Source organism: Pteronotus mesoamericanus, unplaced genomic scaffold, assembly GCF_021234165.1.
Source record: "Pteronotus mesoamericanus isolate MK-2021 breed Mesoamerican mustached bat unplaced genomic scaffold, CSHL_Meso_final scaffold_167, whole genome shotgun sequence".
In the NCBI taxonomy this organism is placed as follows: domain Eukaryota; kingdom Metazoa; phylum Chordata; class Mammalia; order Chiroptera; family Mormoopidae; genus Pteronotus; species Pteronotus mesoamericanus.
Window position 1 is genome coordinate 932,314 of NW_026555308.1, and position 14,037 is coordinate 946,350.

The following is a 14,037-nucleotide window of genomic DNA, read 5'->3' on the forward strand; positions in this document are numbered from 1 at the left end:
AAGGGTTTATTTCTAGACTCTCAATTCCATTAAACTACGTGCTTATTATCCTTGCACAAATATATTTTATTACTGTTGCTTTATAGTAAGTTAAAAATTTTTTTTATCCTCACCCCAGGACATTTTTCCATTGCTTTTAGAGAAAGAGGAGGGGAAAGAGGGAAACATCAATGGGAGAAACATCAATTGTTAGCCTCGGGTACATGCCCCAACCAGGGATCAAACCCACAGCCTAGGCATGTGCCTGTTGGGAAACGCCCTGTCTGGTTTCAGGAACTGTAACCCCGCCGATAGGCAGGAGGGCCCCAAGGCTGGAAATCATCAGGGAGGCCTTAGAAAAACAGGCCCCTGAGGAGACAAAACCTGTCCTCCTGGCAGGGGCAGTGTCCCTGCCCCTCCTCGCATCACCCTGCTTGGCTCTGTGATGGTCACTTGTTGATGATGGGTAAGTTTTTCCCATGCAGAGAAAACAACCTAAGACAGACATCGGTCGGCACGGGCAGCAGACATGGGCATGGGGGGACACAGAGAAAGGGCAAAAAAGCCCGCACCCCTTGGCTCGGCTTGGACATGGCCGGAGTCCTCATTCTATCTGAAAGCAGTCTCCTTGTCCCTTGGCGGCTCCCTCCCCCGACCTGGCTCAGGCTTGAAACAATACCGGAGACAGCTCTAAACTAGATCTGGCGGTTCCCAGGGAAATCAAGCCTAGAAGTAAATTCTTTAAAGTGTGCTTTGTTTTTCCCTCAAAAGATACAATAGCCAGCTCATGCTGGGAAAGAAAGTTACATTATTCACAGACCCTAACCCTTTGGTGCTTTCATGTTTACTACGCTCTCATGTTTAGTTGCTTGTTTACTAGCCTCCTCTCGGACCCACTGTGTTCCTGCCATTTTTTTCCTTCAAAACATCACCCAGTCTCTGTGAACATTAACACAGACGTAATGAGATAACCTGTGCATTCCTGTTGCCCAGCTCCACTGATAACCCTTTCAATAAAAGCCTTTGGACAAAGTGGCTTGGGGCCTTCCCCACTAAGAAGGATGTGCCATGTCCTCTCTCCAGGCAAACAGAGAAGTGTTTGTAACGACTGGTGTTTATACCCCCCATCAGTGACAACCCCGGGACAGGATCTCCGGGATTCAGAGTCCGTGGTCCCATCTCAGCTGGCCCCGGACAGTAACCCTCAGATCCCAGAGCGCTGTGCTCCCGACACGCTCCCTCTCCCGCGGCAGTTGTTGTCCAGACCAGGGATGAGCAGTGACCAGCAGCGCTCCCCCATGCACCACACAGCATGTGCCCTGACTGGGAACTGAACCCACAACCTTTCGGTTGCAACACTCTAACCAACTGAGCCACGCCAGCCAGGGCTATAGTAAGTTTTGAAATTAGGCAATATAAGTCCTCCAACTTTGCTCTTTTTCAAGATAGTTTTGGCTCTTGTATGTCCTTTGTATTTTCATGTAAATTTCAGGATCAGCTTGTTGCTTTCTCCCAAGATCCTGCTGGGATTTTGATAGGGATTGCATTGGATCTAAAGATCAATTTGGGGAGAGGGTAACTTTTTAAAAAATTTTGTAAAAAATATTTTTAAAATATATAATCTTTATATTTTTTCCATTACTATTTAGTCCCCTTATACTCCGCTCCCCCCAGAAATCACCACACTGTTGTCCATGCGTCCTTCTTCCTTCTCTGGATCCCTGTACCCTGTAACCTCCCCCTCCCAATAGCTGTCATCCGTTCTCTATGAGCCTGTCTCTGTTTTGCCTGTTAGTTAAGTTCCTTCATTAGATTCCACATATGAGTGAAATCACATGGTATCTGTCTTTCTCTGGCTTATTTCACTTAGCATAATGTTCTCCGGGTCCATCCATGCTGTTACAAAGTGTAAAATTTTCTTCATTTTTACAACTGAGTAGAATTCCATTGTGTAAATGTTCCATAGTTGTTTTATCCACTCATGTATGGATGGACACTTGGGCTGCTTTCATATCTTGGCGATTATAAATAGCACTGCAATGAACATACGGGTGCTTTTGTTTTTTACTTTTTTATTGAAAAATTTTTAAGAAGATGTTATTTTTAGAAAAAGGGAAAGGGAGGAAAAAAGGGAGAGAAAAAGAAAGGGAAAAAAAACACGGACTGGTTGCCTCTCCTACATGCCCTGAGTGGGGACCGAACCCTAGGCGCCCTGAATGGGGACGGAACCTGCAACCCAGTCAAGTGTCCTGACCGGAAATCAAACTGGCAACCTTTCACTTTGTGAAAAAATGCCCAACCAGCTGGGCCACATAGGGCGAAATTTATTGGGGTGACATTAATAAAATTATATAGCTTTCAGGTGTACGATTCTATAAAACATTATCTGTATATTGTGAAAATTGACATCTTAACAATAGTCTTTTAAGTCATGGAATACCTTCCCATTTACTTACATCTTTAATTCCCCTTACCAGTTTTTTACAGTTTTCAGTGTATAAATCTTACACTATTTTTGATAAATTCCTCAGTATTAGTTTATCATACTACTATGAATAGAATTGTTTTCTTAATTTCATTTTTGGCTCATTATAAAAATAAAATGGATTTTTCTTTATTAATCTTGTATCCTAGGACCTTGCTAAATTTACTAGTTCCAGGTATGTGTGTGTATCTGAATTCCTTAGAATTAGCTAAATGTAGGATCAGGACATTTTTAAAAAATTGACTTTAAAGAGAGGAAGTGGGAGAGAGAAACACCGACTTATTGTTCCACTTATTTATGCATTCATTAGTTTCTTCTTGTATGTGCCCTAACTAGGAATCGAACCCACAACCTTATGTACTGGAATGATGCTCTAACCAACTGAGCTACCTGGCCACAGCGAAGGACATTTTTACTTCTTCCAATATGTCTACTATCTTTTTCTTTTTTGTGTGTGCCTTATTGCATAGCCAGTAGTGTTAAGTAGAAGTAGCAGGAGAAGACCAGACATTCTTGCCTTGTTCCTGATTTTATAGGTAAGCATTCAGTCATTCACCATGAATTATGATGTTAGCTGATGGTTTTCATAGATGCTGTGACAGGCAGTATGTTCCCAACCAAAGATATCCATGACGTTATCCCTGGAATTGTGAATATGTCAAGTTACATAGCAAAGGGGAATTAAGATCAGTAATCAGCTGACCTTAAAATAGTAAGATTCAATGGATTTTCCAAGTGGACTCTGTAATTACAAGGGTACTTAGAAGTGGAAGACAGGGTCAGAAGAGGTCCTCCTCTTCTGGAGGAGTGTTCCCTCCTCTTATTTTGTGGCTTAAGATATGGTCCATCCTGGAAAATGTTTCATAGGTACCTGAAAAGAATATAAGTCGAATGTTCTATGAATAAGTAGGTTCATTTGAGTGATAGTGTTCAATCTTCTTTATTTTTGCTGACGTTCTGTCTAGTTGTCCTAAAATCTCCACTTATGATTGCTCCATTACCTTCTTTTCCTTTCAGTTTCTAAGATTCTTTTTCTACATCAATTGCCCTACCACCCCGCCCATGAAACCAGACGTGAGGTGCTTGTTGCTGAAACAGAGGAATGTTATAACAAAAATCATAGAGAAAAGAGAAATTATTGGTTGTAGAGCTTACGTCAAGGTGATGGCCTAAGAATATTTGCTGACAAACAGAAAGAATGGAAAAACTCTGAGCTAGGGTTCCAGGTAGAGAGTGAAAGGAGACTAAGGACCTGGTCCCCAGTGTCCTGCCTCCTCAGTCCCTTTCCCCCACAAACTCGCCTGGCCTCAGTGGAATCCTGGATGGGTGTGGGGGTCTGTGTTCAGAGGTTCAAGCAGACAAAGGTGTGCGGGAGGAATGTGTGTATCCTGGGGCCTTTCTCTCAGGGTCTATCTAGGGTCCCTTGACCAGGCTCCCTGCACCCATGGAGATCCACTTTTTTCCCAGGCCTCTCTGCTGTCCCGACTCAGAACCAGTCATCCATAGAAGTGGGGGGACCGGGAGAGGCCTCTCCTTTTACAGTCTCACTCATAGATTAATGTAATGATTACAAGTTTCAGATTACTAGGCAGAGGAGGGGGCTGCACAACATTGTGAATATACTAAATGCCTCTGAACTGTATATGTTTAAATAGCTAACTGTATGTTGTATGACTCTTATCTCAATTTAAATAAATAAAAGTAATTCTAAAAGGTTCTTATTAGTAAAACACAGTCACTACTAAATCCTAAGCAATTTTATACCCAGAGAGAAATGTACCATACTGGGACTAGAACATGATACACAGCACATCAGCGAGGTAACTGTCAAAGAAATAGTAAGGACCTGGTCAGGCCAGTGTGCCGGCCCGCTGGGTGTGAGACCACCATTCAGTGGGCAGGTCCCAGAGGCATCCGTAAAGGGTCACACTAAATGCACAGGGACATGGCTTGGTGAGAGATGGCGCTCGTATCCAGGGAAACAGGTGACAGACCAGTTGGGAAATACTTTAAAATAAAAATCCTCAAAAGGAAGAGGGAGGACACTGTGATGAGTCATCGGTAACAAGGGCTCTGTTTATATTTGATAGAATAACTTCAGTCCACCTCAGACCCCTGTGCATATGTCAGAGAAGAAATAAAAATGAGACGTCATGAAAGTTCTATGCAGCCACATGTGTCATGCCTGACACTGGACACCTGAGGGGCATTTTTAGCTTTCTGCTCCTACTGGGAAAGAGGAGAGATTCCCCAAGTAGTTGAGAAAGCAGGAGCCTGAAGCAAGAGGACAAACAGCAAAGAAGGACTCTGTTTAGAAGGAGAGGGAATCCAGGCGCTCATGTTACAGACCCAAGGACATTGCGAACACGATTTGTAAATATAGGGGGGGGGGAAACAACTTATCAAAAGCAGCAGCAGAAGAGAAGTAGTCCTTAAGCCATTAAAATGCCCACAAAAGAAAACACCAGACTCAGCCTAGAATTACCTTCTACAAACTCTTGAAGAAGTGAAGAAACATTGCATGTTACTTTATCATTTACCAAAACTAGACAGATTGCATGAGAAAGGAACCAGCCAATCAAACCAGCAGCTGACGTTCTGGTGAAATGGAATTTAGCCCAAGACTATGGTATGACGACTTAGCATTGAAAACCGTTCCCATGATTCATCAGACCAAAGGAGAATGGTCAACTTTGCAGGAAAATTATGTGATAAGATCCAGTTCCCATTTGGGATGGCTTCTCTCAAAGAAGAAAAAGAAAGGGACGTGCTCAATGTAGTAACAGCTACTCAGCCTAACAGCCAAACTTGAGGGGACGAGCGGCCTTCTGTGCCCCTGCCAAACCTGCCACTTCCTCTTGGCAACACCACTCCTCTTGTTTTCCTCCACCTAATGGGCTCCGCGTTGGTTCTAGACCTATGACATTTTGACTTCACTCTTGCATGACAGCACCCATCTCCTGGCTTTAGGACTCACCCACAGGCTGGTGACTCCTTCATGTGCATTTCCAGGCTGGGCCTTGCCCTGAACTTCCTCTGCCTACCCAGGTGTTTCAAAGGCATTTCAAACTCGATCTGTCCAAACCCAACCCCACACATCTCCAGTAAGTAAATGGACATGGGGTCCCCTTAACTCAGCACTCACGGCTCAGATCCAAGCTGGGAGTGGCCTTTGCCTACACCTCAGCTCGCACTGGGGACCTGCCACCTCTCCTACTTCTCCCCGGCCCTCCCCAGGCTACCACCCCAGCTGCCTCTCCAGCAACCTGCCGTGACATTTAGGGAAATCCTACTTAGGGTCAGCTCTGGCCGGCCTCTGCACATGTCAGAACAGATGCCGAGGTCCTCACATGACCTATGCGCTGACCCACCCCGCTTCCCTCGCTGCCCTCACAGGCTTGCTCTTCTGCAGACATACCTCAGCGACTCTGCACTTGCTTTTCTTTCTCAGATATCCAGGCAGTTTGCTCCCTCAATCCCCTCAATTTTTACTCTGTCACCTCCTCAGTGAGGTCTCCCCTTAGCTACTCTATTTAGGGAGATGTCCTGGGTGCTCTATGTACCTTTTCCTGCTTCAGTTTCTCTGCACTGCTTCCTCCATCTGACCTGCCAGCACTTCAACCACCTACGCTGTCTTCATCCCTTCATCAGAACAGAAGTTCGACAAGGGCAGGGACTTTTGTTCACTCTGAATCCCCCCGAGTGTCCACCATCTGCCACATCATCAGTATTCACACATTTATTAAACTAATGAAGTCAGAATAAATGTCACTGTGCCCATTCGCCTCACTTTAACAGAGAGAGATGTGGAAAACAAATGTCCCATTGTTGTGTTGGGACTACAAAACATCTACAAAGGAAACAACATCAGGATGAGCAAGTTTAGAGGGTTCCCAGGAACGAAGTAAACCCCCCTTTACTTTCTGACCACTGGAGGAATTTAAAAGAAGGTGTCACTGTCCTGGCCAGGTAGCTCAGTTGGTTGGGGCATCGTCCCAATATGCCAAGTTGTGGTTTCCATCCTTGGTCAGGGCACATACAAGAATCAACTGATGAATGTAAAAATAAGTGGAACAACAAATCGATGTTCCTCTCTCCTTTTCCCTTTCTCCCTCTCTCTAAAATCAATGTTAAAAAAATCTTTAAAAGATACTATTTACTACACATCAAACAAAGTACCCAGGGACCAGACATTCCCAGAGAACTGGCCTCTGGGGAGGTTATAAAATCTGCCGATAGAACAGCATCTGCCACAAAATAAAGAGTTTCTCTGGCCTTTTCTCCCTATTGAGGGGAAGGAGCCTCTAATTCCTTGGAATTCCCCTGGCCACCTAAGTTTACACTAATGAGGTGACTCAATGGGGGCCGTCACACAAAAAAGACCTACCCTGTGATCAGAGGACTGGAAGTGTGTGTGGCAGGGAGGGCTGGAGTTCAATCATGTGACCTGTAATTTCATGGCTGACAGAGTGACACCCCAAACCAACTGGATAGTGAGGCTCGTGGAGTTTCCTGTAGGTGAGCACCCTGATGTGCCAGGAGGGAGACACATCTGTATTTTATAAAGAGGGCATAGCTCAGTGTCCTGGACCCTCCCAGACCACCCTGTGGGTCTCTTCACTTAGCCAGTCCTGGTTTGCATCCTTTATACTAAATAAAACTTTTTTTTTTATCATATCTTTTATAATAAAGTCAGAAGTATGATGTCTCCCTGAATTCTAAGTCATCCTAATGAGTTACTGAGGGGTTCATGGGAACTTCTGTAGCCAGTTGGTCAGCAGTGCAGGTGGCCTGGCGGCCCCAAGCTTCCAGCTGGTGTCTACGGTGAGGGTGGTCTATGTCTATGTTGGGGACCGAGCCCTTCACCTGTAGGGCTGCACTAACACTGGTGGTCAGCATCAGAGGTGCGCTGTAGTGGCACAGTGTGGATGGCACTAGAGATGCAAGTGGGTGGACAAGCAGCATGTTCAAAATCTGAAATTGTCCATATCACAAAGTCATTTCTTCCCAATCTAGTGAGTCAATATTACTCCATTTCAAATCTCAGATATCAATATCCTAATATTTACAAGTAAGAGCAAAGGGCCAACACTCTCCTGAAGGATGAGGTTGGGTCATGTCCCTTCCTGGAAATGAAGAATTATTCTAAAGCTATAGTGACAGGGAAGGTGGGGCTGGTGTCGGGACAGACAGACATATCAACAGAATGTGGAGCCACGAAACATGCTGTGCTCCAGAGACTCACCAGGCCTGGCAGAGCTGACAAAGGAGGGGCACCCAGGTACCCCATCACCAGCATAAGTAGCATTTGCACATGAATTATAAACCTCAGTGTGAAAAGCAAAACAAAAAAAGACTGGATGAAATTATAGGAAGGCATCTGAGGAGGGAAGGAATTGTTAAACCGGACACAAAAGCATTTACCATGAAGTGGAAAAAAAAAAAAAAAGACTCATTTGACTATGACAAATTAAGAATTTCTTCAACGAGACACCAGAGTGTGAAGCTGGGTACAAACTAGGTGGTAACTGCATACGTGCATAACCAAAGAATTCATGAAGTATGATGTATGAAATGAAAGGCCTCCTGGTCAATAAAAAATAAAACTTAGCCCTGGGTGGTGTGGCTCAGTTGGAGCGTTGTCCCATAACTGAAGGGTTGGTGGTTCAATTCCCAGTCAGGGGACGTACCTAGGTCGCCGGTTCGATCTTCCATCTGGGTGTGTACGAGAGGCAACTGATTGATGTTTCTCTCTCACACTGATGTTTCTCTCTATCCCTTTCTCTTTCCCTTCCTCTCTCTGAAAGCAATGAAAAAAACAAATGTCCTCGGGTGAAGATAAAAAAAGGAAAGGAGGGAGGGAGGGAGGGAAAGAAAGAAAAGGAAGAAAAGGAAGGAAGAAAGAAAACCTAGTAGAAACCTAGTAGAACCTAAGAGGAGAGGCCATTCACAGATGAAGAAATCCTAATGGCCAATAAGCCTGTATAAAAATACTCAACTTCCCCAGTAACCAGGTAGATGCTGGTGAAGCCTCCATGAAGTGCTGTCATTCCACATCCTCTAGATGAGCAAAAATAAACAAGTTTAAACCCCGGGTGTGGCACTGGTGTGGGTTTGCCTGCTGATGCAGTGCACTAGTTCACTGTACTAGAGGGGCCAAATGTTCTCCTGAGTTCAAATGCACATCTTTCCGTCCAGCATTTCTGCTGCCAGCTGCAGCAGGGGCTGGAGGAGAGTGGCTCAAAGCTGTGAATCCAGACCCAGGACACAGGCCACACATCCAACATCGACTGTAAGAACACCGGCCCCACAGACCAGGTACAGCGCCAGAGACCCCCAGCAAATCCAGGAGGGCAGCTGCAGGACCCCAACACAAGGGAAAGCAGCCATTCTTCAAGGCTCAGCTCTCCCAGAGGATGAGGAAGAGGGATGACCCTGGGCAGCTGGGCTGTGGGGCACATTTTCCTTATGTTCCGTATATTTTATAAATATTTTTTCCCTACTCTTTGATATTTAAATGTGCAATCAGGAAGAGATGAACTGAGGGAGACGGAGGGTGCTGGAGAGAGGGTGATCTGTTGGCAGTTGGTTAAAAAGAGAACCACTCCTCCTGAGCACAGCCTTCCTGTAGCCAGGGAAGCCACGCATGCTGGTGGGAACTAGCAGTTACCACAATGTCCCTGGGATGGGGCTGTCAACAACACGAGACACCTGGTGAAACAGACACCAGGCCCAGGTGTCCACATGGACCTTTGCAACCTCCAGTGTTTCCAGCTTTCATAAAGCAATGGAACACCATGTCCAGAGGCATCTGCAACAGTATTTCCACAGTTGGTAGAAGGCTACAAAATGAAGCATCTAGAAGGACCTATGAAAACCCCATTCCATGACACCCCTACATGAGTGGGGAACTGTTGGTCACAAAGAGTTTTGGCTCCATCTAGAATATCTGGTCTTCGGACAAAGAATGTTTCTATGGGATTTTCACGCAATTTTTAAATGTCCTGGATTCCCGGACTCACAGCAGCATGGCCCATGCAGGCAACTACAGAGTGATGTGTGCCCCAAGCTCAGCCAAGAACAGGGACAAATGACCTTTGGGATCTGAGGACTCTAGGGAGAGTGATAACAGACAATCATGCTTCATCATCACCCGTCTGGGATAAGGAATAAAAGTGCTATCAATAGAAACAGTGGCACACAGTCTGAATATCAACACAACAGGAAATACTGACCAGTGGCCAGTGCCTGGAACTATTATTTTGTCACAGATAGAAGCCAAACTGAAAATGTCAAACACAGAAGAAAACTTCCAGATCCAGAAAAATGTTATTTGGGAACAAACGCCCTTCTTTCTTTCACCAATTGTTCTCCAGGTCTGGGCCACCCAACCTGAGTCCTATCCCGACCCCCTCCCACCTAAAACCCTGAGGGCCATCAGGACACCCCACGGCGGCCCCTCCTCATTCCTCCTTGCTTGGACAGCCCACCCTCTCTGCCTGGGAAGGGATTCAGTGCATGCAGAGCTTACCCAGTGTGCTCAGGGCCTAGGACTAGCCTGACATTGCAGCTAAGGAGCCATGCCTAGTATGGTGGCTTCCCAAAACGGCTGCAGTTCCAGTTTTCTCAGGCAAAAACAGAGGCTACAGCTGCAGAGTGGGGACACCTAGATGTCCCCCTCAGCCTCAGCCTCAGGCTTTCCCACACTGCCACTGGAAACCTTGCCTGCCCAGCTCTCAGTTGGTCAGACCTTGAGCAGGGCTCCAAGGTGCCAACATTCATGTCTCACAGCCACATGGGCGCCCAATGAGTCTCCACTGCAGATGGCATCCTGATGGCCCTCCCATCAGCTCCTTTGCTCACAATGGTCCCTAGGAACGTCCCCAGGACAGGCCAGCCTTTGCAGGGACTGGGGTGTGTGAAGTTTGGACCGTGTGGATACTGCGTGCCAGAGGTTCCCAGCCCAAGCCCCCAGGCCTGGCCCCAGCCTCTAACCTCACTGCATCAATGACCCAGCCAAGGGAGGTGCTCAAGGCCTGACTACATCTACACAGAAGTGACTCTGTGAAGATGATGACACAGAACCCTTGAAAGAATGACTTCCTTGAGAAGTAGCTGAGGGAGGAGGAGGAAAAGGGGGAGAGTGCACCTCCTTCCAAGTGCCCTGTTCTGGTGAGCACAGGGCTGCTGGCCTTGACAGGGGAAAGAGGAACAGGCATTCCTGGGGTGTCATGCAGGGGCCCCATACAAAAGCCAGAGAACACACAGTCTGCAAGCACAACTTCCAGGAATAAATACTTTCTAAATTCTTCTCTTATAAATATGCATTAAAACATTTGATAACACAAGCAAAGGACTCTGGAATTAATTTAAAACTAAACCAAGACTTGATGTCCTATACTCCCAGCAGAAAGTTCACCTAAATGCACTTGAAGTCAGCAGCCACGGGCACCCCAGGCCCCACGGCCACCTCAGTCCCGGGGCACCTTGAAATGGTCCTTCTCTTTGCGGATGGCCCTCATGGTGGTGACAGGGTCCACCTCGCTCGCATGCTGCTGCACAGTCTTCTCCCTGCAGAACCAAGCATCAGGATGCAGGCTGCAGGCTGCAAGCCCCGCCTACCACCCCTCCCAGGACACCAGGGAAGAAAAGAGCCTGGAGGAGTCCGGGCATTCTTAAAAATGAAATGCAACAGCGCAAGGCCAACTTAGGTGTTCCTAACAGCGGACAGCATGCTGCCCAAACCCAGTTCTGCTGGCAACCCAGAGAGCGGGGACATCTGCCCTGTGCTGGCGTCCAGCACTGCCCCACACCGTGAGGCTCCCCAAGAATGCACCTCTCCCACCTACGGATCCTGACCCCATGCCCTCGCTAGGGCACCAAGAAAAGTGTCCTGCCCCCTCCCGCCCCCTCGCCTTTAAGAAAACATGTCTGATTCTGTGGCTATACTTAATAAAGATTTCAGGGCAGTCTCCTCCACCATTTGGGATCTTCAGAGGGAGTATCAGCGAGTGGACACAGTGTTTGAGTGAAGCAGAGGCCAAGACGCCCAAGGACAGCACGGGCCCCTGCCTGCACCCTCACCTCACTCTCATGAACGGATTATAGGTGAACTCCTCTGCAATGGTGGACGGCACTGTGGGTTCCCCAATACTGTACTTCTCCTGCAAAAGAAACACATCGCTTTAATACAGAAACTTCTAAATACCTTCATTTCAAAATGCCTTCTCATGATCTTCATACCATCTGACTGAGAAAGCAAAGTGAGCAGTCAGGTCACTGTAAGGTCGGGCCCCTCCTGCCTGTGGAGATGAGTGTTGCAGCTGCCACCGACAACTCGTCCTCCTTCCCTTGGAGTTTTGGAGGTGGAGGGGAACATGGAGCTTTCTTCTCATTAATATGAAGTTTATGTTTTACATTACAGAAGTAATAAACAGCAAAAATGCAGAAAACACAGAAAAGGAGAAAACACCCACTGCTCAACTCCCAAGACAGTGCGTAGATTGTGCACAGCTCTTTGCTGGGAAACACAGTAAGACAAATACCCAGGGTCCCTCCCCTGGGATGACAGCCCACTCTAGAGGGTAGTAAGTTCTCATCATGAGGTGTTCAGGCAGGGCTTCCCCTACACGGGCTCCCAAGAGAAGAGCACCCAGGAAGAGCCTTATCACCTCCAGTCAGGATGATTTCGCCCCTGATCAACACTGACCAAGGCAAACAGAGAGAAGATGCAAACCAGGCTGTTTGGCCAACTGTTCGCTTCTACAGAAACTCTAGGGGAAGGTCAAAATTAATAGCTGGGGGTCTCTGTCCTCCCAGCAACCCTTGCCCTTTTGTCTAGCTAACCCAGAGGGTCACAGGGCCAGAGCTTGGACAATAGCTGCTGACACCCAAGCCCAGGCTTCCTGACCACCAGTGGTCCCCAGACCTGACGGTCTGGATTTTACCACCCCCAGCACTGTGATCACTGGCATCAACAAATAATCCTTCCACTGCTTTGAAAGAATGTTATGTACCACTACATTCATTGCAGCATTATTTACAATAGCCAAAATTTGGAAGCAGCCCAAGTGTCCATCAGTAGATGAGTGAATAAAACAGCCACGGTTCATTTACACAATGTAATACTACTCGGTCGTATCACCCTTTGCAACAACATGGATGGACCTGGAGAACATTACGCTATGTGAAATAAGCCCGTCAGAGAAAAGACAAGTACCATATGATTTCACGCAAATGTGGAATCAAATGAACTGAATTAGCAAGCAAAATAGAGCCAAACTAACAGGGAGCAGGATGACACCTCTGAGGAGGGTTGGCACAGTAGAAGGATAAAGCAAAAAAGGGAAAAAAGAGAGAAAGCACATGCACATACATGGACAACAGTGTGGTGACTGCAGAGGGGAGGGGGTGGGTGAAGGTGGAGGAGGGTATGGGGGGATAAATGGTAATGGAAAAAATACAGTAAATGAAATAATAAAATAAAAATAAATTAAAAAGTAGAGCCTTAAAAAAAAAAAAAGAAAGAAAAGAAAGGAAAAGAAAGAATCCTTCAACCGTTAGAAGTATATCCAGTAGGGATCTGGCAGGAGCTCAAGATGAAGGTTTACTGCTGATCTCTGTTCTTTCCCTTCGGTAAAAACAAGCTTAGAATGTTTTATAATATCCTCTGTGTTTCTCCAGTGTTCACTTCTCCTCAACAATCTCTTTGGCTGGTGTGGCTCAGCAGATTGAACACTGGATTGGGAACCAAAGTGTCTCCAGATCCATTCCCAGTCAGGGCAGATACCTGGGTTGTGGGCCAGCTCCCCAGCAGGGAGCGCATGAGAGGCAACCACATCTTTATGTTTCTCTCCCTCTCTTTCTCCTTCCTTTCCCCTATCTCTAAAAATAAATAAATAAAATTTAAAAAGAGAGAGAGAGAGATGATGGTGTTCATTTGAAAATAATATTTAAAAAAAATCTTATTCTATCTCCTGTGAGGGAAGAAAACAAGTTAACACTTCTAAGGATAATTTTAAAACAGGTTCTTACACATTCAGTTGGGGGAGTGTAAACTGTCATAACCTTTTAGATTATCTATTAAAGTGAGGGTTAACGTGTAGTGATTTTCCTACAGAAGCAGGAAGGATGCAGAAGTATAAATACTGCAGCACAGTTCATAAGAGCAAGAGGGTTGGAAACCCTAAATGTCCTCCCTAATGGAATTGGTAAAATGATACATGGATGACATCCACACATGAGTGTATTTGAAAGTAAGAGGGATGGACAGACAGGGACAAAATAAGTACAGTACAATGTTAGTAGTAGAAAGTAGGTATTAGGTATGTGAATGTTCACTATGAAATTCCTTCAACATTTCTACATATGTGAAAATTCTCATAATAAATGTTTAAAAGACTAAAAAAGTTTAACACAATTCATTACATGCCATGTGTCAAAGAAGCAATCACAAGGGATATTTTTTAAATATTTCAAAGTGAAGATAATGAAAATACAACAGCTGAAAGTTTGTGGGATGCTGCTAAAGAAGTACTTGGAAGTAAGTTCTTAGCTTTAAGTGCTCATATTAG

The 14,037-nt window shown here is 45.9% G+C and overlaps 1 protein-coding gene across 4 annotated transcripts in view; it reads right to left on the bottom strand.

Annotated features, from left to right (window-relative positions):
- Positions 1-881: 881 nt before the first annotated feature.
- Positions 882-14,037, bottom strand: part of HAGH (hydroxyacylglutathione hydrolase) — a 29,539-nt gene continuing 16,383 nt past the window's right edge. For 3 of the 4 annotated variants that reach the window (XM_054589383.1, XM_054589382.1, XM_054589384.1), the window contains 2 exons: positions 11,549-11,628; positions 10,752-11,035 (listed from right to left, as the gene is read on the bottom strand). In XM_054589383.1, coding sequence (XP_054445358.1) covers positions 10,936-11,035; positions 11,549-11,628 — 180 coding nt within the window. In that variant the 3' untranslated portion in view covers positions 10,752-10,935. Of the gene's footprint in view, positions 3,336-10,751; positions 11,036-11,548; positions 11,629-14,037 lie in introns of those variants that run through there. The other variant, XR_008530490.1, reaches the window with a different exon arrangement.